Source organism: Carassius auratus, unplaced genomic scaffold (assembly GCF_003368295.1).
Source record: "Carassius auratus strain Wakin unplaced genomic scaffold, ASM336829v1 scaf_tig00033283, whole genome shotgun sequence".
Lineage (NCBI taxonomy): Eukaryota > Metazoa > Chordata > Actinopteri > Cypriniformes > Cyprinidae > Carassius > Carassius auratus.
Genome location: NW_020526066.1, coordinates 12,790 through 35,561, shown reverse-complemented (window position 1 = coordinate 35,561; position 22,772 = coordinate 12,790). Strand labels below are relative to the sequence as shown.

Here is a 22,772-nt window from a genome sequence, read left to right as displayed (position 1 = left end):
ACTATTAAGCCTGTGGTGTGTGTGTGTGTATATATATATATATATATATATATATATATATATATATATATATATATATATATATTATAAATGTTATTTTGAATTGACTTATTTGAAGTTTAAAACTGAAATATTAATCTCAAATGAACAAGCCATTTAAAATAAATAAGCTTTATTTCAAAAGAGATCTGTCAGAAGTTACGGCTATTTACAAAATGTATTTCCAAACAACATACAATGTATTTTCTCCACATCTAGTTTTCTATCTTTGAGAAAAATAAAATAGTTTAAAGAGATTAAACAAAAATCTTTCAGTTCAATTCCACTTTACAAATATATACACAAAGGAACAATTCTCTTACTCATTATCTACCAAACAAAAACGTGTTACTCTTTATATGAAAATATCACATTGCATCTGGGATGACTGGAAGATCTAAAACTCAAATTCTGACAATTGTGTACCGAACAATCAAACGAGTATTCTTTCCACCTCTACATTTACAGCCATGTTATTCCAACACCAACCTCACTCACAAAACAAAAGGGAATTTGGGGGTTAAGTGACCTAAACATGAGACCTATTGGCAGATAATGTATAGCATTTAGGTCAAAGATTTAAAAGCATTTGTAGTCTTCAGAGGTGGGTTTCAAAGGCATTGCATATGCTGCAAGTCAACTTGATGTCCTTCAAATATTTTTTTTGTTCATTTAACCGCATAAAAATCTTGTCAGCATAAACTAAACAGCAACAGTAGTACATTTTGGAATCGCCAACTTGCCAAAATAAGGAACAGGTAAATTGTATGGCATTGTACAGGGCTTTATGCACTGAAAATATTATTAACTTATTATATTTATTTATATTATGTCATTTATTTACTTTGTTGTGTCTGTTTATGTCCTTGACAGGGATTGTAAAATTGAGAACAGGCCACATTGCAAATGATTCTCTATGTAATAAAATTGTAGCCTAACTGGTGTCTGCTCTAAAGTAAATGTACATTTTGGTAATTTGATAACACTGAATGTTAACAAAGAAGAAAAAAATAAGCCTCTAAAACAGGTTATATCATTTACTGCAGATCTTTTGTTAAGTTAAAATTCGTAAGTGCTTTTTCAAACAGGTGACACTCAACAGAAATAATACACTGATTTTCAGATTCAACGTATTGTATTTCTGCCTTAGAAGCCTATGGAGATTTAGCATCCATTGCCAGTTCAGTCAGTTCTATCTTGTTGTTCAATTCTCCATTTTCCCTTTCTTCTTGAACAGCTTCATCAGTTGAGAGAATCGCTCCTCGATCTGTCAAAGAGCAATCATTAATTTACAACAAAGCTGTTTGCTTACTTCATATTTAAAAGAAAACAATAATGAAGCATACCTGCTCTGTTGACTTCTTTAACCTTTTTGACAGAGCACCAAATGTCTTGGGTGAAGTGCCCCTCATTTTAAGCTCAATGAGTATGTCCCGATCTTCATCCCTTTAAACAACATTAACTATTTTAATTGGTTGCCTTGATTTAATGTGAATTTTTGTACTTCGTTATGCACATTGAAGTTCCACTCCTGTTTTGGTATTCATTTTGTCAACTCACCTGGTCCACGTCACCACTACCTCCCCTTTCTTCCTAATTACATTTTTAGCAGACAGGTTGCTAGGGGACACCTGAGGTACTACAATTTTGGAGTGTTTTTCTGTGGAGGATTTTGACCTTTTCTTATGCCTAGACTTGGAATGTTTATCTTGAGATTTCTTGACTTTTTGGTGCTTTGCCTTTGGTGCTGACCTGTGTTCCTTGCTTTTCCTTGACACCCTCTCGGTTTCAGACTCTGGTGCATGTGAGCTCTGAATGGCGCTCTTTACTTTTCCTGACACCACCTCTGATGTTTCACTCTCTGTTGCACTACTTTTCTCATGCGCAGTAATGCATGCTTCTTTGGAAACATGCTCATCATTGTTGAGGGATGTTTGTTCATCACAAACACCTTCAGATGAGGATTTTTGGCTTGACTGTTGAGCTTCTATTGCTTTATCTGAAATGTTACTGGACTTATCTACTATAGCTGGGATTTTATTCGATGTCTCTCCAGGTGTGGAACCCAGGTCTTCATGGGTCAGAGTGAGATTAGGTTTGAGAAACGGCTCTTGACATTCAGCTGATACTGGTCCTGCTTTCCCTTCATTTCGATTACTTTTAAATGGGCCAGATGATGTTCGTCTTATTCGCACGATGAAATGATCATTTGACCTCTCCATTACCACAGCCTGCATTGGTAAATTGGGCTGGAATTGGAAACCAGGTGAATCAGAGGCCTCCCATGTTCTGCTGGGACTCGACCCACAACTAGAGTTGTCAGTGTCCAGAGAAAGGTGTATGTCCTGCTCAGTGGCATCTTCTCCATCAAGAACAGCGTCTTCACTATAATGGGCACTCAGGACACTGTTTGAGGAAGATGGTGGCTGTCCAGTTCCAGGGTGCAAGAAACTCAAATGACTATCTGACTTTAGTGGTGAGGGAATGGTAAGGGACACGGCTAGATCTTCCGCCAAGATAGAGTATGATTTCTGAGGGATTACGGTTGACTGAAGTGAAAGCCGGCATGGTTCAGAATTAGAAGGAACTTCTAACAAGCAGCTCTCATCAAGAATGGCTGGGTCTACTAGCATTTTGTTATTCGAAGCAAACTTGTAGGGGGAAATAGAAGGCCAGGATGTGATGAATTTAGATGGGGTTGTCTTATTGGGGGTCATAATCCCAATCAAACTCTCCCCTCGAAGTCCTTCCTTTCGAGGTGTGCTGAGTGGACAACTTGTGTTGTTGCCTATGGGAACACTGGATTCAAGGAAATCAGACCCTTGCAAAAGACACTTGAATATCTCTCCCATTTGAGAGTCAGAGACCAAGTTGAAGGTTAAGCTTGTTGTTTGCTGCTCGGTGAGAATTTCAAAGTCCTGAGTCGATCCATTATGGGAGAGATGTTGGACATTGGAAGATATTCTAGTCTCAGATCCAGAGGTACCTTCATGGACAGACCTTTCAGAGGATGAAGTAGGAGGCCGATGTGATGTTGCCACCTTTGCCGGCTGATCATCTTCATTCATGGCAGCTTTGATGTTTTTACCCCTGCTCCCAAGGCCCCGGCAAGGGAGATTGTTCGGAGGGGGCGCTCTGACAAAACTTCCTGTGTCAACTTTTGACATCTTGGCCCTGTGAAGATGCCCTGGTGTGTTTAAAGTTTTTTTTTCCACTACCTCACTTTCAGTCTCTTTTCTTTTAAGAGTTGCATTTTTATTTTCAAATGATCCATTCTTCGATGTCTCAGATCCACTTTTGAGTGCTGTGTTCAGTTCCTTGAACAAGAATTCAAACTGCCCATCCACAAATGTCCACAACTTCTGTTTGAGGTCTCCAGCTCTTTGCTCAAAGATACGATTGACAATGCCATTCTTGGTGACCTTGCTCATGATAGATGAAATTATTTTATTAAGTCTTACTTTGATGCCATTGCCTTGGCAGCACATTTTTTCCAAGTCAACAGCATTAATGAATTCTATAAAAGAAGCTTGAGACATATCCACGATACAGCAGAAAGCCGTTTTAGTGACATTTTTTTGAAGCTTCATGTACTTTTTCCTCAACTCAACTCGAATAGATCTTAACATGTTCATGAATCCGTCTATGGTGTAGACGGCTGCTTTCAATGGTGGGCTGACAGTTTTAAAGCGTCTTTTACTTAAGCTGGGACTGACATTAGAAGCAGATGACTTTGAACTCTTGCTTCGCTCTGAATATTTAGCAGGGATGCAAGATTTCTTTGGGGACACTCTTTTCCCAACTGCAGATAGCTTTGGACTTGGATCAGTCCTTAAAGTTGATTTGTCCTTTACTCTTGGAGGAGTCTGGATAAACAGAGGACCCTCTTCTTCACTTTCACTCACTATTTCACCGTCCTCTAGCTCATCTTTCTCAGTTCCACTAGCGGAGAGGGCATATTTTGTCCCTTTGTAGGAGGGAGCTGTGACAGATGTGTCAGGTGATTTATTCTCCTTGTTCATGTCCATATTTACATCATCCTCATTACAGCCAGTTGTTACAGATGAGAGATCTTGAGAAAAAAAATGTAAAAAATAAAATAAAGAAATTAAAATGAGCAAGTTGTATATAAAAACATGCATTTTAATCCAGTGTTCATATGAAAAATAATGCTATTCAGGACATTATGGGAAGCTTACAATATTAAACAAAGCCATATTTTTGATGAAAAATAAACTCTTACCTTTGTTAAGACTTTTAACATGTGGTTGCTTCTCAGCACTGTGAGGCTGTAGTTTCTTCACCTGACGGACTGGGCTTGTAAGAGGGCTGAGGGGCTCTGGAATAACTTTGATGTTCTTAAGAGTAAGCATCATGGAGTCTTCATCAGGGCAAAACAAAACAGGGTTTGATGACTTTGTGCTCTGTTCCTCTTTCTCTGTGGAATCTGGCTCTGGGAAACCAGGTTGTGAAGATGACATGGTCTCCTCTCCAACAGTGGTGGAAGTATCCACTTCTTCAAAATCACAAATAATTTTGCTTGGCTCAACAATATCTGCACTAATTGTGCTAGAGGAAACTTCCATGTTGACAGAACTATCAGAAATCCTAGAAGAATTAATTTTAGGAATACTTTGTGCCTTGTCTGAGGATGACACATCATCTTGACATATCCCATTAGATCTTGGTGGTAAATCCTGAGACTTGATCGAAGGACTCCTTTTTGTTTCCTCAGATACATTGGTAAAAGGATCTTGCTGCTGATAACCTTCAACTCTTGAATCAGGAATATTATCTGGAACTGCCACTTCTGACGTTTTAATAGGCAAATTTTTAGAGACCACAGAATTATTTACAAATCTCAGGGAGTCTTCAGTGCCGTTATTACATACATGATTTGGAGATTCTCTTGTAAGGGTTAATTTTGATAATGAATCTTTGTCTAACATATTGGATTCTGAAATCTTGGTATTTTTCTCCTCTTTGCTTTTATCAATCGCTGGCACTTTGTCCACAGCCTCTTGACTTTTGTTGGCATTCTCTTCTTGTACATCCATATCTGTTTGTTCAACTGAGGGCTTCTCGGAGACTACAGCGGTGAAAAGATCAACAACTTGTCCAGAATGTTTGCAAGAACTGGTAAAGTCTTCTGTTTTACTTGGAGCTGTGGGCAGAGGGTCCACATCTTCTTGCTCAACATTGTCCTTTAATTCATCTATGACAAAGAACTCCTCCCCAGGATCAGATAAGTTGCTATTTTCAGGTGAGGCATCTTTAGATGTTACTCCAATGGCTTCTCTTGGATCAGAGGACTGCTTTTGTTTTTTAAGAGGTGATAGGGTAAGATTCAGTGTTTCCATGAAACTCAGTTTTCTGTTTGGACTATTATCCTCAGTTGTTTTGCAGGGATCACTGCCGACAGCTACCATTGATGGTGATGCAGTTTCAAGGTGTCTGTCTTGCTCGCTCTTACTATCTTGACCTTTTCCAACAACATTGTGCCCTTTAGGAGAGCTATTTCTATTATCTTTGGTAAGATAATTTTTTGATGCTTTGTGCTTATGTACCCTATGCTCCAAATGTCCACCTTTTTTTCTTTTCCTGTCCTTGTCTATACCCTTGGCTCCAAAACAATTCTCATCAGAATTTCCATTTTTGTCAGGGCATTTGAAATCCTCCATCTTTCTAGTTTTGTTATCATAGATGTGAGACCCTTTGCTTTTCGATGATTTCTCCTTATAAACATCCTTGTGTTGAAAATCACATATGGCAGAAGAAAAAGCTTGCCCACAAGCATCAACTTGTTTCTTAGATCTTTTATCTTCATCTTTATTATCCTTTTCCCGCACACTCCTTCGCTCATACTCTTTGCTACTGTCTGATCTGTTGCTTCTTTCTTTGCTACTACTACTGCTGTTGTTACCCTCATTTCTTTTACTCCTGTCACTCTCCTTCTGCCTCTTCTGCTCATGGTTTCTGCTTCTTTCAGTTCTGCTGCTCCTCCTTTCTGCACTGAAACTTTTCTCCTTGTTCCTTTCATGGCCACTTGAATCTCTTTTCTTCCCTTTGTGGCTTTGGGAATGGCTTGCTTCATCCACCACAGTACAAGTTGTGGTGCTCAATCCAGAGGGTTTTGTTTCTCTGCTAATTCTGTCTGCATTTTGATTATTCAATTGCCTTTGACTCTGTGTCTCTACTTCTGCAGCGGTCTTAACTAAACTTTTGGAACTTTTCTGGGAAGAGACAGATGGTGAGGCTTTGTGTGACCGCGAGGAAGGGCTTTTCAACTGTTCTGAACTTTTAAGATTAACTGGAACCTCAGGCTGCTGATTCCTGTTTTCATTGGACACAGAACTAACTTTTATGAGATCCTTTTCAGTTCTTCCTGACTTGCTGTTCTCTCTTCTTTGAGACTTTTGTGACTCATTCGCATCGTTCGAGTTACACTGTTTGTCTTGGCTTGTGCATTTTTGAGGTTGTTCTAACTTGTCTTCTAGTTCTGATGGACTGTTCTTATTGTCTTTCAAACTACAATCAGTAGTTATATCGGGAACTCTCAGTGCAGAGTCATTCGTTTTGAGAGCATTTGAAACACCTGCCACTGTAAATGTGGTAGGATTTTTTACAATCTCTAATGTTCTGTTAGGATGAACAGGTATGTACTCCTGCTCTGGTTGAACAGTGAGGGTCTGAGAACAGTGAATAGTCTTACTGTTAGATTTAGCAGCAGATTTATTCTGACACTGCAGAGGATTGTCAAGATCAGTTCTAGGGCATCTCTGGAGCACCTCAAATGGTTGTGGTGTTTTAGTTGATGTTGTTGGTGGATATGTGCAGTAATCCGACAGTTGGTTTCTACCTTTGTGCTGATTTACTTCATTCAGAACATTATCTTTTCTAGTACCTTGTGATATCAAAACAGAACATGTAGAATTGTTCAAACAAGGCCTTGTGTTTGTCGGACCAATTTCCATTTGAGATCGACAAACATTTTGACCATAAATTCCTTGACCAGACCTGTGATGACAACACAAAAAAAACAGGGAAGTGAGTTTTATATAAAACAATCCAATCCCTACACAAGCCAGGCTTTGCACCAAACATCTGTTTGCTAGAGCCCGACCGATATATCGGCCGATATGAGCTTATTGCATTTAAATCGGCATCGGCGTTTATAACGGCCGATGAAAAATGAGAAACAGAGTCTCATGCTTCACTCATGTTATGAGTCTTGCATGGTTTGCCCACCAGAGGGAGCTCCGCAGTTGCAGAGAGTGTGCAACTCCACTATAGAAGAAAGCGATCAGCCAAGTCACAAGAGATGTACTGTTTTGACGGTGAGTCTGTCGTTCGTCATGTGAGATGATTTAGCTCATACACTGTATATAAAAACGGTGTGGTAGTTCTAGCTAACGGTCCTATCATTATCACTTCTAAATATTCTGTAACATCACTTACAGCCACTAATGCATTGCTATATTAGATTAGCCACAAAGCTAATACTATGTTTATCAGTGGAAGAGCGCTAACGTTAATAAGAGGTCAAACTATAACTTTAGCGTTTATCTTATCCTAAATATATCTGCAGTTTTTCCCACATAATGACCACGTAAGGGGTAGGTGTGCTCCGATCACGATCGGCCGATCGTTAATGCGCATCTCATCAGTAAAGCCGGTTATCTAATCAGCGGTTAATTCCATCAGGTGCGTGATTTCACATAGATCAGCTGTTACTACACAGAGCCATTGTTAATAGAGAAGATGTGCAAATCCACTTCATTTTCAGCGTTTATTTGCGCATCTTCTCAGTTAACAATGGCTCTGTGTAGTAACAGCTGCTCTATGTGAAACCCCTAGTAAGGGGCCGTTCACATATCGCACCTAAAAACGCGTGGAAAGCGCTAGGCGCGCCACTTTTTCCTTCTCCAAAGCGCTCAGGCAGAAGCGCTCCTGAGGCGTCTGCCTTTGCTAAGCAACCATGACCTTCTCTCTCCATGAAGAGGCGGAAATTTCAGCAAAAGATAAATGGATTTGCAGCACTAAAAATCGCTCGCAGTAGCTCAGCTACTAAATTTATTTCAAAATGGCAATCCATATACAGCTATGAACAGCTGTTCCTTCATCTTGGCTGAGTTTTCAACGATGTTACGGGAAAGGATGAAGCTGATTGGTTAGTTCTTGTCACATGACCCACGGTGCGCTTGCGGCATTCTGAAAAGTTGAGATGTTTTCAACTCGATGCGGTGCGGATGCGCCTGGAAAAAATGGGCGCGTGCGCGTCGCTTCCCTGCGCAAAGAGAAGAGGAGAAGATATACGGGTCCGTTGTGAATGTGTCTGTGAGAGCAAATATAGTGTAGTTACAGTAACTACAGTAGGTGCGTCAGAAATGATTAAAGCAGAGGGGACATGTAAATAAATATGAGTTGAACATGCGCTTTTTTCTTTTTTTTTCTTTTTTACAGATTGTTTCAAAGCATCTTTACAGACATAACAGGAGAATGTTGTAATAATATGGTTAAATATAAGTAGGTAATATGTCATACCTATTGCTTGACAAATAAAATATATATATATATATATATATATATATATATATATATATATATCATATTTGCCTATGTAGGAGATCCCTGTTTAATATAATTCTAATTCTAATGATGACATGAGTAATGATACATGGTGATATTATTAATACACATGCTTATTCTTTCTCTGTCTCTCTTTCTGCCCTACAGATACCTGAAAAAGGTGAATGCTGTAGCAGCAAAGTGTGGGACTACTTCTGCAAATACTTTAACTTTAGTATTATAATTTATTTACAGTACACACACAGACTGTTAAAACCAGCTTCAACTGGAAGAAAGTAAAAGTGTTAAATGTTTAAAATCAGACTGTTTTTTGATCATTAAAAAATATATACTTTTGATGTGCAATTGTTTAGTCATTGAGACCGTAATCTAAGGCTTTTTTTTAAAACATAAATCCCTTCTGGAAAATGATTTATACAGCCCACATACATAGAACAGGCAGATATTTTGCTATTGAATGTTGTGTAAGTGCAGTTTATAGGAAATGGGTCTAATATCCAGTTTATTTTCAAAATCAAAATATCGGCTTATAAATCGGCTCTTTTCGAGTTAATATCGGCATCGGCCCCCAAAAATCCATATTGGTCGGGCTCTACTGTTTGCTGATCACAGTACCAGAGTTGGAGTATTTACCTGTTACTGAGTCTGCTAATTTCCCCATCCTTACGCACAATCTCCATTCTAGCCGTCTTGATGAGAGAACAAATGTTCTTCTTCAGGAGTATGTTTTCACTGTTCAAACTGGAATTCTTTAAATAGGAAAAGTGCAAAAAACCAGACTGTTTATTCAAAGATTGTAACTCATTTGTGGTGGTATTTATTCAGCATTAATGTATAATAGAACAACAGTTAAAAGGAAACACACCTTTGTCTGCAGTAGCTGTAACTGTGAGAACAGTTCCTTAACTTGCTTTTGAGCTCCATCAAATTTGTTCTTTAACTGTAATAAAAGAGAAGTACAATGAGACAACATAGCTTTTCTGTCCATTTCTTCACTTTTAAATGCAAAACCAAAACAACAGCATGCCATGCAATCATATTCAAAGCTCAAGTCACATACCTCATTATAAGTTGCATCCTTTTCTTCTTGTTCTTCCCTGAAAATGTCCTCATATATATCCATTGATTCCATTGTGTGTGGGGAAAGGAGAGGGTTGACTTTAACTAATTCAAAAAAGGACACTATGATAATGACTGAAATCTAAAAAGATTTATCCTGCCATTTATCTGACACACATACTTCAACAAATTACTTTCAATAAAAACTATGTGCTGTACTCAATTCAAGACTCATTAATGAAACCCACATCTGTTCCCATCAATCTTAGGGCTGTTTTCCAGGCCAGAGTATATATCCACCGAGTCTTCAATGAGATGCAGAGTACCTGTAACAAACACTGATATGTCATAATGCAACAACAACTCCAGCCTACACACTTAAACAATACATATATGTTATGTTTTCAGAGCTCTGAATACCTCGAATCAGTTAAGACAAAAAAATGGGGAATAGAATAAAAAAAACACTTAATGGAATAAATGACACAAGATAAACAGATATTATGAACAGCACACTAATATGCATCTCATGCATTTATATCTACATTTGGTTGATTCTGCATGACATGCCTTCGATCTTATGAAACTGTTGTGGAATTATTGAATTTAGCTGAATATTTACTGTAATAATTGGTTATTTTAAAATGCAATTCTTCTGTATTAGTTTTTAAATCAACTTGCAGTATAAAATAGTGAAAAAGGCTTAAGTAAATACTAGACAATAGGTACAACACAGTAACACTCATCTGATCCTTCCTGAAAACAGCATAATAACAATGATAAAACAAAGAAATGTCTGTTGCACGGGAGAGAAAGGCTTTTACCAAAAGGCTTGTCATCAAGATCTCCATAAAGTTCATCCATTAAATCCATGTTAGTCTGCTAACGAAAGACAATAAATAGCACAGTAAGTTCCTGATAACAGTGACAATACCAGCAACAGTGGGCATGTGTCAGTTCAACTTCACCACTTCCTGTCATGTAGTGAGAAACACCGTACTGTAATCATTTGAAACTTGATGTAAAAAAAAAAAATAACTAAAGAAATAATCAACTTAATATTAAGCTGGAGAAGTAATACACCACCAAACAATTCCACTTTAATTTTTACACAAACTACGCTTGTGCGATCGTGGATTTAAATTGCACACAATCCGACAAATTAAAGCGACCAAAATACACTATTCCTATGGTAAATTCACAAAGTGAAATCAAATGACAGCATACGAACAATACCTGTATCTCTGGTGGTGAGCTGACGACAGCAGGTCGATATAAATCTGTAAGATGAGCCGCACACTTCAGGATCTGACAGCCGTGCTAATGCGCTGGTAACTTATAATGACATTTACAGTTAATTATTCCCAATGTTCTTGTAGACAACGATTTAAACATTTCTTGTAGCATACTTCCACAGCTCCGCGCCAACCTTTCACCATAGACGTTCGCAAAACAGGAAGTGACATAATTTTCCCGCGGTCTCTCCTCTTCTAAAAGAATGTCATTTAAAACAATACAAAAATACTTAGATATTTATAATATAAATATTTATTTTCTTAGCTTAATTTCTAATTCCTAAGCAATTACTCGCATATTTTTAGGCTTTTTAGATGTGCTACAATGCACTTTTCGCTTATTATATTTTTCAGTTCTGGTATGCCATGCCGTGTTTATTGTAGTTTATATGTATGTGTATGTCGTTTCTTCTGGGGCTTTAAAACGAGAATTGGAGATTATTTTTTTAAACCTGCATATATTTAAATCACTTTTTAACTTTTCAGTCTAATTTTGAGTCTAGCAATGTATATTATTATTTAAATGGTGTAATAGAAAATAATTTGACAGAATGTAAAGTATGCCTCATCATAGATTATTGCTGGCCAATTTATACAGATTGCAACCATTTTAAATTTTAAATCAAACTACTGTTTAAAAAAACATCCTCCAGAGCTTGAGTCATTGCCAAAGATTGCCTACATTGACAAAAATAAATTAAATGGACCTGATAAATGTGAATGGTGTAAGGCTACACAGCTCTGTGATTTGACCAAATATGATAAAGTCTATACACATTTTGAAGAGCAATGAACATTAAATACAGCTGTTTCTTGCAAAACATTTGACAAAAACAAACCTTAGCGTGTTTTCAGCACATAGAGCGTTAGCTCCACAACACAGTCGAAGGGTCCGGAAGTGCTCTTCATTTACTCACACGTGGACAGGGGGATTTAATACTGACGTGAACGTGCTCGCTGTGTTGTGACACAACCTAGACAGTAAAGCGAGTGATGAATCTTATGGTTTCCATCACGCAGAATACTCGGAATATTAATTGTGCAGCCTGCATCGTCGGAAACCCCTATATTCACGACAAATGATGGAATGAGAGCTCGGAGTTGAGCCTGACATTTCTAGGTGCAATTTCAAGACATATAGATAAAAGTCACAACGAACTCAGCAAGTATCTCGCAAAGCCAGAACCTCTGAGCACTTTGTAAGACCGTTATAATAAGGCTTTTAAAAGTCTGCAGAGCACACTGTCCCACGTTTCTGTAACGTTAGTTCACATTCTGCTCATTGGTGCTTTATACTGAGGTTATTGTTTAAATTCATAATATCATAGAATCATGCCCTCCATGAGCGCTTGTGTGTGGCTCTAAGCAAGCTTCTCAACATCAGACTAGATGCTCAAGCCTAAGTGACCATTCAGGATTCCACAGTCTTGGAAAACCTGGAATTATCATTACATTTTAAAATAAGGGAAATCGATATAATACAGTTGGAAAATTATGGAAGTTTCTTGTGTGTTTTTATCTGTTTGTTATCAAATCTCTCTCTCTCTCTCTCTCTCTCTCTCTCTCTCTTTTTAAGTTATTTTCAGTAAATCTGTCAAATCAATTCAGTCATTAGTCTAAATGATTTTTAAACGTCATGGAAATGTGTTAGTAAAAATGTGTTGGAACCCTGATCCTGGTTATGTTATTACCACTTCAGAACAAATGTCCAGTATGTCATGATCAGATTTGATCTGTTTATTCACAGGTTTGCAGCGATGTATTTCAGCAGTTCTCCCCCAGTATTTCAGCGGCTCTTCTTCACCAACGAAGAGGCTACCTCCACCCAGTATGGGCCCAAAAGGATGAAATTATGGGACCTGATAGGGGCCACCCTCTGTTCTCTTCAAAGCGATTGTGAGAAGTTCTGTGTCCTGTGGGACTGGAGTGCCTGTGTTTCACAGCTTCTCACTAGTGACGTCATGGTCAGAAGGTATTGCTAATTTGTAGATCAGACAAAGCCTCTCAGAAAGTCCAGAAATTCATCAGAACTTTTCATAATATCCTCAAACTATAACTTTGCCATTTCTAATTCTTTTTGCTGTGTTTTTTAAGTTACACTGCCCAGTGCCTAGCCCTGGTATCCCATGTGACAGATAACCAGAAAACAATATTTTTGAGGAAGGTGCTTTCAAATGAAGAGATTCTGCGTCGGAAAATGAAGTAAGTTTGATTATCTTTTATGGTGATTTTTATCACCTTGTTCTAATTGTTCAGAAGTAAGGTCAATAGCTTTAACTCTAAACAAGTAATAACATTGTTTGTAGGTCACTTGAGGAGACAGAGCAGCTGGAAGTAGAAAGTTTTGGTTTTGGCCAATCAGGGCTCAGCAATATGACGGAAAGAAAAAATAAGATCACTCGTGGTCAAGTGGTGACAGAAGACCTGACATGGAGTGTTACTGTGGTGTGTAGAGTGATTCTACCTAGACAGACCCCTCAACAGGATATACAGGCAAGACAAACATACAAAAACAGAACATTAAGCTTAAATAAAATAAAAAAAGCATATTTCTTCTGTCATTCTCAGACAAATTTGAGCAGTTTGGTGCTGGTGGATTCAACCTGTCAAAATCTTCAGCGACTTTCCATTGCAGTGGCATCCCAGAAGCCTATTCTTTTGGAAGGGCCAATTAGATGTGGAAGAACTGCTCTTGTTGAATATCTTGCTGCTGTCATTGGGCATGTTAAAGCCCCTGACATCCTTAAAGTTTAGCTTGGAGATCAGACTGACAGTAAGGTGAGATTTGCAGAACTTTCATTTCATTTTGCTCTTTATAGCTTTACCATATTTTCAGTTTATCTGCTTGTTGTTATCTTTAAGGGATAGTTCACCCAAAAATGAAAATGACCTAATGATTTACTCACCCTGAAGCCATCCTAAGTGTATATGACTTTCTTCTTTCAGATGAATACATCAGAGTTATATTTTAAAATGTCCTGGATCTTCCAAGCTTTATAATGGCAGTGAATGGGTGTTATTATTCAGTAATCCAAAAGTCCTATAAACTGTGTCCTTCCATCATAAAAAGTGCCCCACACAGCTTGGGGGGTTAATAAAGGCCTTCTGAAGTGAAACTGTGTGTTTTTGTAAGAAAACAAAAGTTTTTAGAACTCTATAAAAAGTAATCTCTAGCTTCCGCTGTTGTACGCGTGTTCTCAATAGAATGCTGTTCCTGCAGATGACATGACGTATGGATATTTTCTTACCAAACTGCATCAGTTTGCTTTAGGAGGTCCTTATTCACCCCTAGAGCCATGTGGGACAATTTTTATGATGGATGAATGCACTTTATTGGACTACTTTTGAACTATTGAAAAATAACACCCTGTAATGATACAACCTTTGTAATCATCGGGAAGAAGGAGGCGGAAACACAATCAATGAAACTTTAATAATTGAAAAACAAACACCGAGTGGGGAATCATTGTCATTTAGAAATGAGATCGCGTGGGTGTCTGAATCGAGATTGGGATCTTTTACCGATTAATCATGCAGCTCTATGGGTAAGGTTATTCTCTGATTATGCAGACTCACATGGTCAGACGCACAGATTGGCTCTGCTTGCAGAGTAACTGCAACAACAACAGCTCACACAACAAGCAATATCCAAGCAGAAATTTAATTTATCTTTCTAAGATTTTACAAATTTCCGTGAGTTTTCCAGATTTTAATATCACAAATATAAACTTTTAAAGGGAATTGTAAAATTCTCCATTATCTCCAGGTTTTTGTAAAGAGATAACACATTGGAGCAGGGTCCCGCCTTCTCTCGGGATGTGTTGAGTTTGCTGCCAATGATCTCTGCCATCTTGAGTCTGCTCTCAGAATTGGAGAGCATGGTAGTGAAGCAGTCCAGAGCATTATTTTTTTTTCTCCAAGGTACATTTTTTTTAAAAAAATTAATAAATAAAAAACTTCAGCAGATTCTCTCGCACTATTTCAGCAAGTCTCTGTAAAAATATTAATTACAAAAAAAAAGGAAAATAAAAGATACCTTTTTTACTACCGATGATGCAAAGAAAGATACTCAAGGAAGTAAGCAAGATTTCTATTTCAAATAAATACTGTTCTTTTCCATTTTTATCAATAAAAAAAATTATATATTAGAATGATTTCTCTTGGATCACATGACTCTGAAGACTGGAGTAATAGCATCGCAGGACACAATTCCATTTTAAAATAAATTAGCATATATAGTGTAATAATGTTCCACAATATTACTGTTTTCGTCAAATAAATGCAGTCATAGTGAGCCAAACACTGTTAGGGGCATGACCGTAGACAGACTGGCTGCTCAATGTTTTTTCACCCAGGTTCTCTACAAAGCAGGGGATTGAGCGAGAAAGTGAAAGTGTATTGATTGGTAACAGCAGGGTCTCCATACCACTCAACTTCTCCTGACAGTACAGCCCTCGCATCTGACACACTTTTACAGCTTCAAAATAGAGGCAAATTCATGACTACCCTAAGCATCAAGACAAATATAAAAAAAGAAAAGATATTACAAAAAATATTGTTAAATTTGACAAAACACACAATGCTTTGAATATGTACTGAAAAAAGTAATAAATAAATAAAAAGCCTCTATAACACAGGTATAACACTCTTCATCAGTGTGTGGTATCTATAAAACAAAGCTAATTACATAAACGATTTACCCCAGCCCAAATCTCTCACTGCATCCCTGGCTGGGGTTCCACAGTGGGTACAGAGAGATCAATGTGTCATTGACTGCAGCAGCGTCCAGTGGAAAGCTGATGAACAGCCCAAGGCCCAAATACACAAGGGATGGACATAGACTGATATACCGCATCTCTGCTCTAATGCAACACTGGTGTAAGGGATTTATTGTAGTGTCACGGATTAAGTTGAACCATTTGTTAAATGGCAAGCTCCTAAATGACACTGATCATTTATTGTTAAGTCTATGGTGTCATTTCTCGATTCAATGATATTCGTTAATGCCCACAGGCATTTAAAAGAAACTGCACAAATACAAATCTGACCTGATGATTTAGAGAAGGTTCGAATTAGCATGAAATGGTCTGGAACCGTGAAGTAACAAACGTTGTAAATAACGTTGTCTCAGTATATCATCACGCTATTAATTATTTTAAATATACATTTTTTATACTTCTTACAATAATGCAACAATGATTTTGAAAATGTTCTCATGTAATGAAAAGTGTTTCCTCAGTGAGAAGCCTCTGCCTTCCAGTGATTGTCAGGAATCACTCGACAGAATCCAGTAGCGAGTAGAAATAAGGTTTATTTAAACAGTCAGTAGACCAAACAGAATTGCTTGCAGACAACGCAAGAACACAACAGCTGTAGTGTAGACTCCAAGCAGGGCAGACCAGAAATGTGATGTGCTGAGACGATCCTCAAACATAAGCAGACCACAGATCAAGCAGACATATAAGCTGGATCTCCGAGCAATCCAAGAGCGTGACCAGAACTGCACAGAACAGAGATCAGAACACAGACAGCAACCCAAACGATCTGACACTGAACCTGACTGACACAGCCCTACATATAGGACTAGTAAACGAGACACACCTGCGACTGATCTGATTGCTCGTCAGCGCAGCTGGCGCTGATAGGCAATCAGATCAGTGCAGTACACACAAAATGAGCAAGCAAACCTGCGAACCGTGACATTACCCCACCCCCTAGGAGCGTCACCTGACGCTCTCAGAGGGTCCTACCTGGCGATTGTAAGCATCAATAAGGGAATGATCCAATATGTCCCGGGCAGGTACCCAACTCCTCTCCTCCGGACCGTAACCCTCCCAGTCCACCAAGTACTGGAATCCACGTCCCCTCCGCCTTGAATCCAGGATACGATTAACCGAATAGGCTGGTTCCCCATCTACGATTCGCGGCGGTGGGGGAACCGGGACAGGCGGATTTATAGTCGAACGAAAAACGGGCTTGATTTTAGATACGTGGAAGGCGGGGTGAATCCTCCGGTATGCCGGAGGGAGTTTGAGGCGGACCGTCACCGGACTAAGAATTTTGGTGATGGTAAACGGGCCGATGAATTTAGGAGCTAATTTTCTACAAACGGAGCGGAGAGGAATATCAGCAGATGAAAGCCACACTTTTTGACCAGCGACGTAGACGGGAGGTTTCGACCGGTGGCGATCGGCCTGGACCTTAGTGCGCAAACCCACCTGGAGAAGGGTCTCCCTGGCCGTTCTCCAGATGTCTCTGCACCCCTGGACGAATTCGTGAGCAGAGGGGACCGCGACTTCAGATGCCAGACTAGGAAAAATTGGTGGCTGGTACCCTAAACTACACTCAAACGGAGAAAGGCCCGTGGACGACACTGGTAATGAGTTATGCGCATACTCAACCCATGAGATATGCTGACTCCAAGAGGACGGATTCTGTGACGCTAAACATCGTAACCCTCGTTCCAAATCTTGGTTAGCCCGCTCCGTCTGACCATTGCTCTGGGGATGAAACCCAGAAGAAAGACTGATATTCGCCCCCAGCAACCGACAAAACTCTCTCCAAAATTTGGATATAAACTGGGGACCCCTGTCAGAGACCACGTCTGTCGGGAGGCCATGGATACGAAACACGTGGTCTATGACAGCAACTGCTGTCTCTCTGGCTGATGGTAATTTGGGCAGAGGGATAAAATGCGCAGCCTTCGAGAACCTGTCCACCACAGTTAAAACCACTGTGTTACCCTGTGAGGCAGGGAGACCTGTAACGAAATCTAGCGCAATATGTGACCAGGGTCTCGAAGGAACTGACAACGGTTGAAGGAGCCCAGCAGGAGGGCGAGTGGAAGACTTACAACTAGCACAGACCGAGCAGGCCAATACAAAACGACGAGTGTCACGAGCCATAGTTTGCCACCAGAACCGTTGCTTAATGAGAAAAATGGTGCGATTTACTCCTGGATGACACGCCAGCTTGGAACAATGACCCCACCGAATGACGTTGGACCTCAATTTCTCTGGCACAAATAAACGACCCGGTGGACATCCGGGCGGAGGCACTACCCCATCTAAGGCCATGCGGACCTTCGACTCGATCTCCCAGGTCAACATTGAAACCACACAATTATGTGGAACGATGGACTCGGGAGAAACCGGGCGTTCAGATTGGTCAAAAATACGGGACAAAGCAACAGGTTTGATGTTCTTGGAACCTGGACGATAGGAAATGGAAAAATCGAACCGACCGAAAAAAAGTGCCCACCGAGCCTGCCTAGAGTTAAGTCGTTTGGCGGATCTGATGTATTCAAGGTTCTTGTGGTCGGTCCAAACAATGAAAGGTACCCCCGAACCCTCCAACCAATGACGCCATTCCTCCAAGGCTAACTTGACTGCCAACAACTCTCTATTACCAATGTCGTAATTACGTTCAGCGGAAGACAAACGATGAGAATAATAAGCGCACGGATGAACCTTGCCGTCCATAGAGGAGCGCTGGGAGAGAACCGCACCTACCCCCACCTCTGACGCATCGACCTCCACCACAAACTGACGAGAGGGATCAGGAGCAACGAGAATGGGGGCTGAAACAAAGCAGTTCTTGAGTTTAGAGAATGCAACATCAGCTGCACTAGACCACCTGAAAGTCGTCATGGTGGAGGTCAAGGCTGTTAGAGGCGCGGCTAGTTGGCTATAGTTGCGAATAAATCGCCGGTAAAAATTGGCAAAGCCCAGAAACCTCTGCAGGGCCTTGCGGGAATCTGGAGTTGGCCAATTAACCACTGCCTGAATCTTGTCGGGATCCATGCGCACCCCCTCAGACGACACGATATATCCTAAAAAAGGAACAGACTGTGCATGAAAAGCGCATTTCTCCGCCTTGACAAAAAGCCCATTCTCCAACAGCCTCTGAAGCACTCGTCTGACGTGCTGAACGTGTTCCTGGAGAGACGAAGAAAATATCAATATGTCATCCAGGTAAACATATATGAACTGATCAACCATGTCTCTCAGCACATCGTTAACGAGTGCCTGGAAAACCGCGGGGGAGTTGGAAAGACCGAAAGGCATAACCAAGTATTCAAAGTGCCCCCTGGGGGTATTAAATGCGGTTTTCCACTCATCCCCCTTCCTGATGCGGACCAAATGATAGGCGTTACGTAGATCTAACTTGGTGAACCAAGAAGCACCCTGCAGCCTCTCGAAAGCTGAAGACATCAGCGGCAAAGGATAAGTATTCTTTACCGTGATGCTGTTCAACCCTCGGTAATCAATACAAGGACGCAGGGAACCGTCCTTCTTGCCCACAAAGAAGAATCCCGCCCCTGCAGGAGAAGAGGAAGGACGGATGAGTTTGGCTGCCAGAGAATCAGAAATATATTTCTCCATGGCCTCCCTCTCCGGAGTGGAAAGAGAGTATAATCTGCCCTTAGGCGGAGACGTACCTGGCAATAAGTCTATAGCACAGTCATAAGGACGGTGCGGAGGAAGAGAAGCAGCTCGGGACTTACTGAACACCTCCTTCAGGTCGAGGTACTCCCCGGGCACGTTAGACAGATCCACCTGCTCATCCTGCAACACAGAACAAGACACAGAAGAACACGCAGACACCAAACAAGATGCATGACAGTTATCACTCCAAGACATGACAGAGTTCTGACGCCAATTTATGTGAGGGTTGTGCAGTGTGAGCCAAGGGTGTCCTAACACCACAGGAGCCAATGCGGAGTCAATAAGGAGAAAGTGAATCTCCTCAACGTGGTTACCCGACGTGATCAGACTCACCGGTCCGGTGGAGTGGGTGACCGATGACAGGAGTTGTCCACCCAGGGCATTAACTGAGATGGGGTGAGTGACGGGAATTATAGGTACTCCCAGACGAAGTGCCAGGTCACGGTCCATAAAACTCCCCTCAGCCCCGGAGTCCACCAGAGCCTCACATCGATGATAAGAGGAGCCCCACTGCAGTCTTACTGGAAGGAGTGTCGCTTCACGAGAGGATTCATCCCAGGATATGCCACCCGTCAGTAACCTCCGTTCTACTGACGGGTGTTGGCTTTTACCGGGCACTTAGACGCAAAGTGACCCCCGGCTCCACAGTATAGGCACAGTCCTTGCGCTCTTCTGCGCTCCTTCTCCTCCCTGGAGAGACGAGCTCTGCCCACCTGCATGGGTTCCGGATTGAACGAGTCACCAACCACATCACCTGAAGGAAAGACCGGATGGACCTCCATATCTGGAACTCGACCTCGCTGCACCAGAAGACTTCGACGTTGTAACCTTGTGTCTACTCGGATAGCTAGATCAATCAACCCATCCAAAGTTGCAGGTAGCTCCAGGGTGTATATCTCATTTTGGATGCGGTCGGCCAACCCATGCAAAAACATGTCCCACTGCGCCTCGCTGTTCCACTTACACTCTGCAGCTAGTGTCCGGAATTCAATGGAATAGTCAGTAACCGATCTGTGGTCCTGACGTAAATCCGCCAACACTCGGGCTGCTTCCCTGCCTGCAACTGCCCGATCAAAAACTTTCTTGAGCTCAGTGCTGAAAGTCTGGAAAGACTCTAAACAGTCATGTCCCTGTTCCCAAACAGTGGTTCCCCATAGCGCCGCTCTTCCAGATAGAAGGGTAATGACAAAAGCCACTTTAGATTCCTCAGTGGGAAATGATGAGCTCTGAAGAGAAAAAAACAAAGAGCATTTTGTCAAAAATGATCGACATAGATGTGGCTCACCAGCATAGGCAGCAGGAGGAGGCAGACGGGGCTCCGTATTGTAGGTGCGATGATCCGTGGGGGGAACAGCGGGTGGTGGAATGGGCGCAGTGGGCACGTGGGCAGGCTCGACTCTAAGATGTTGTAACTGCTTGGTTAACTCCGATACTTGTCCCACCAATGCTTGTATTGCTCGACCAGAAGCCATGATCTGTTCGTCTTGTCGATCAAATCGTGCATTATTATTGTGGAGGGCTTCTCTCAGTTCGTTTACACTCGCTGGATCCATAACGTGGTCAGATCGTTATGTCAGGAATCACTCGACAGAATCCAGTAGCGAGTAGAAATAAGGTTTATTTAAACAGTCAGTAGACCAAACAGAATTGCTTGCAGACAACGGGCACCAAGCAGGTCCTAGGGAACACAACAGCTGTAGTGTAGACTCCAAGCAGGGCAGACCAGAAATGTGATGTGCTGAGACGATCCTCAAACATAAGCAGACCACAGATCAAGCAGACATATAAGCTGGATCTCCGAGCAATCCAAGAGCGTGACCAGAACTGCACAGAACAGATCTGACAAACGATCTGACACTGAACCTGACTGACACAGCCCTACATATAGGACTAGTAAACGAGACACACCTGCGACTGATCTGATTGCTCGTCAGCGCAGCTGGCGCTGATAGGCAATCAGATCAGTGCAGTACACACAAAATGAGCAAGCAAACCTGCGAACCGTGACAGTGATGTGATCATGTGTTCATCTGATATGTTTTGGGCTGTGGATTGGAGCTCGTTTGATGTCTGTCTCCTGTTAGCTTGCAGTATATGTCCAAAAGACGCTCTACCACAACTGCCAGGTTAGGGTACCTCTTCATTAGGACCTGAACAGAGAAACAATATGAGAGATGAAAATTGTTTTCCATGTGAGGAAGCTGAACTGATATCTATAGAAAAAACAACAACAAGAGCATGAATAAATATAGCTTTATCTTCTAAACCATACCATTTACCATCTTTTTTTTTTATAATGCTTTCAGACGAATATGATATTAAAAATGTCCTGGCTCTTCCAAGCTTTATAATGGCAGTGAACGGGTGTGTAACGATATTGAAACTCCATATACATCGGGAAGAAGGAGGCGGGAACCGGCGCACAATCAAAACATTTTAATATTCAAAAATAAATACAAAACAGCGCACCAGCCACTCGCGGACGATTGGTGCGCATAAATAAAAAGCAAACACATAAAATAATGGCCCAGGCCTGGTCCTCTCTCGTCCTTCACTATAGTTGCTCCAGTTTTATATCCTTCCATCTCCTACGTGGGACTCGATACCTGCGGTGGGGCGCAGGTGCAGCTCATCTCCAATCACTACACCTGGCCTCACTCCTCGTTCCCACGCCTCTCGGCCCCGCCCCACTCGCCACACTGTTATAATGCTTACATTATTTATGTAAAAAATGATGTACTACATGAAAAAGGTACTAACTGCATGTTATTATAGGCCAGGTTTAAATGCAACAATCTTGCTCCATCTTTCTACCCACTAAAGGGGCTGAAACAATTGAAGACCCTTGACTTATGCTAATGATGTTAATGAATTTGAAGTATTTACTGCCATGTGAGATGGTAAACAAGATCATTGTCTTTCCTAATGTATAGTTCAGTGTTCGATTGACCTTATGTTTATGTCATATTTTCATGTAAACAACATATGTTTTTTTATTTCCCTGAAGGCGTGCTGATCGATGCCATGCAAAAAGGTTATTGGATCATTCTAGATGAATTGAATCTTACCCCCACTGATGTCTTCAAGGCCCTGAATAGATTGCCGGGAGCTCTTCATCGCAGAGCTAGATTCATGCTCTTTGCCACCCAGAATCCTCCTGGGCTTTACGGGGGTTGAAAGGTCAGTTCGATACATTTTTAAAAACTAACACCCGTTTGTCAAGCAGCCTTGCCTTCTTGACCTTTCATAACTGTAATCTGCAACAATAATGCAGGAACCTATTGGGAGGTCCTGATGTGCTGATTCTGACATTACTGCTCGGGAAGGCCTCATGAATATTAAT

General features: G+C 40.9%; 1 protein-coding gene across 5 annotated transcripts; it reads right to left on the bottom strand.

The window, feature by feature from the left end:
- Positions 1-599: 599 nt before the first annotated feature.
- Positions 600-11,881, bottom strand: LOC113081165 (CASP8-associated protein 2-like). Of its 5 annotated transcripts, none has more exons than XM_026253217.1 (11): positions 11,822-11,881; positions 10,924-11,022; positions 10,512-10,569; positions 9,936-10,013; positions 9,689-9,792; positions 9,494-9,568; positions 9,262-9,377; positions 4,283-7,056; positions 1,600-4,111; positions 1,386-1,485; positions 600-1,306 (listed from the first exon to the last, which is right to left on the bottom strand). In XM_026253217.1, the coding sequence occupies exons 3-11, from the start codon at positions 10,558-10,560 to the stop codon at positions 1,244-1,246; spliced, it is 5,871 nt and encodes a 1,956-aa protein (XP_026109002.1). In that variant the 5' UTR covers positions 10,561-10,569; positions 10,924-11,022; positions 11,822-11,881; the 3' UTR covers positions 600-1,243. The 5 variants fall into 5 exon arrangements, with proteins under 5 accessions (XP_026109002.1, XP_026109003.1, XP_026109001.1 ...); XM_026253218.1 differs by having other exon boundaries at positions 10,512-10,566; XM_026253216.1 differs by lacking the exon at positions 11,822-11,881 and having other exon boundaries at positions 10,924-11,160.
- Positions 11,882-22,772: the final 10,891 nt, after the last annotated feature.

Coding starts and splice junctions, on each gene's coding strand:
- LOC113081165 (XM_026253217.1), bottom strand. CDS start 10,560: ATGGATTTAATGGATGAACTTTATGGAGATCTTGATGACAAGCCTTTT. Junction 9,378..9,493: donor TACAGCTACTGCAGACAAAG/GTGTGTTTCCTT, acceptor TCCTATTTAAAG/AATTCCAGTTTGAACAGTGA. Junction 4,112..4,282: donor TGTTAAAAGTCTTAACAAAG/GTAAGAGTTTAT, acceptor TTTTTTCTCAAG/ATCTCTCATCTGTAACAACT.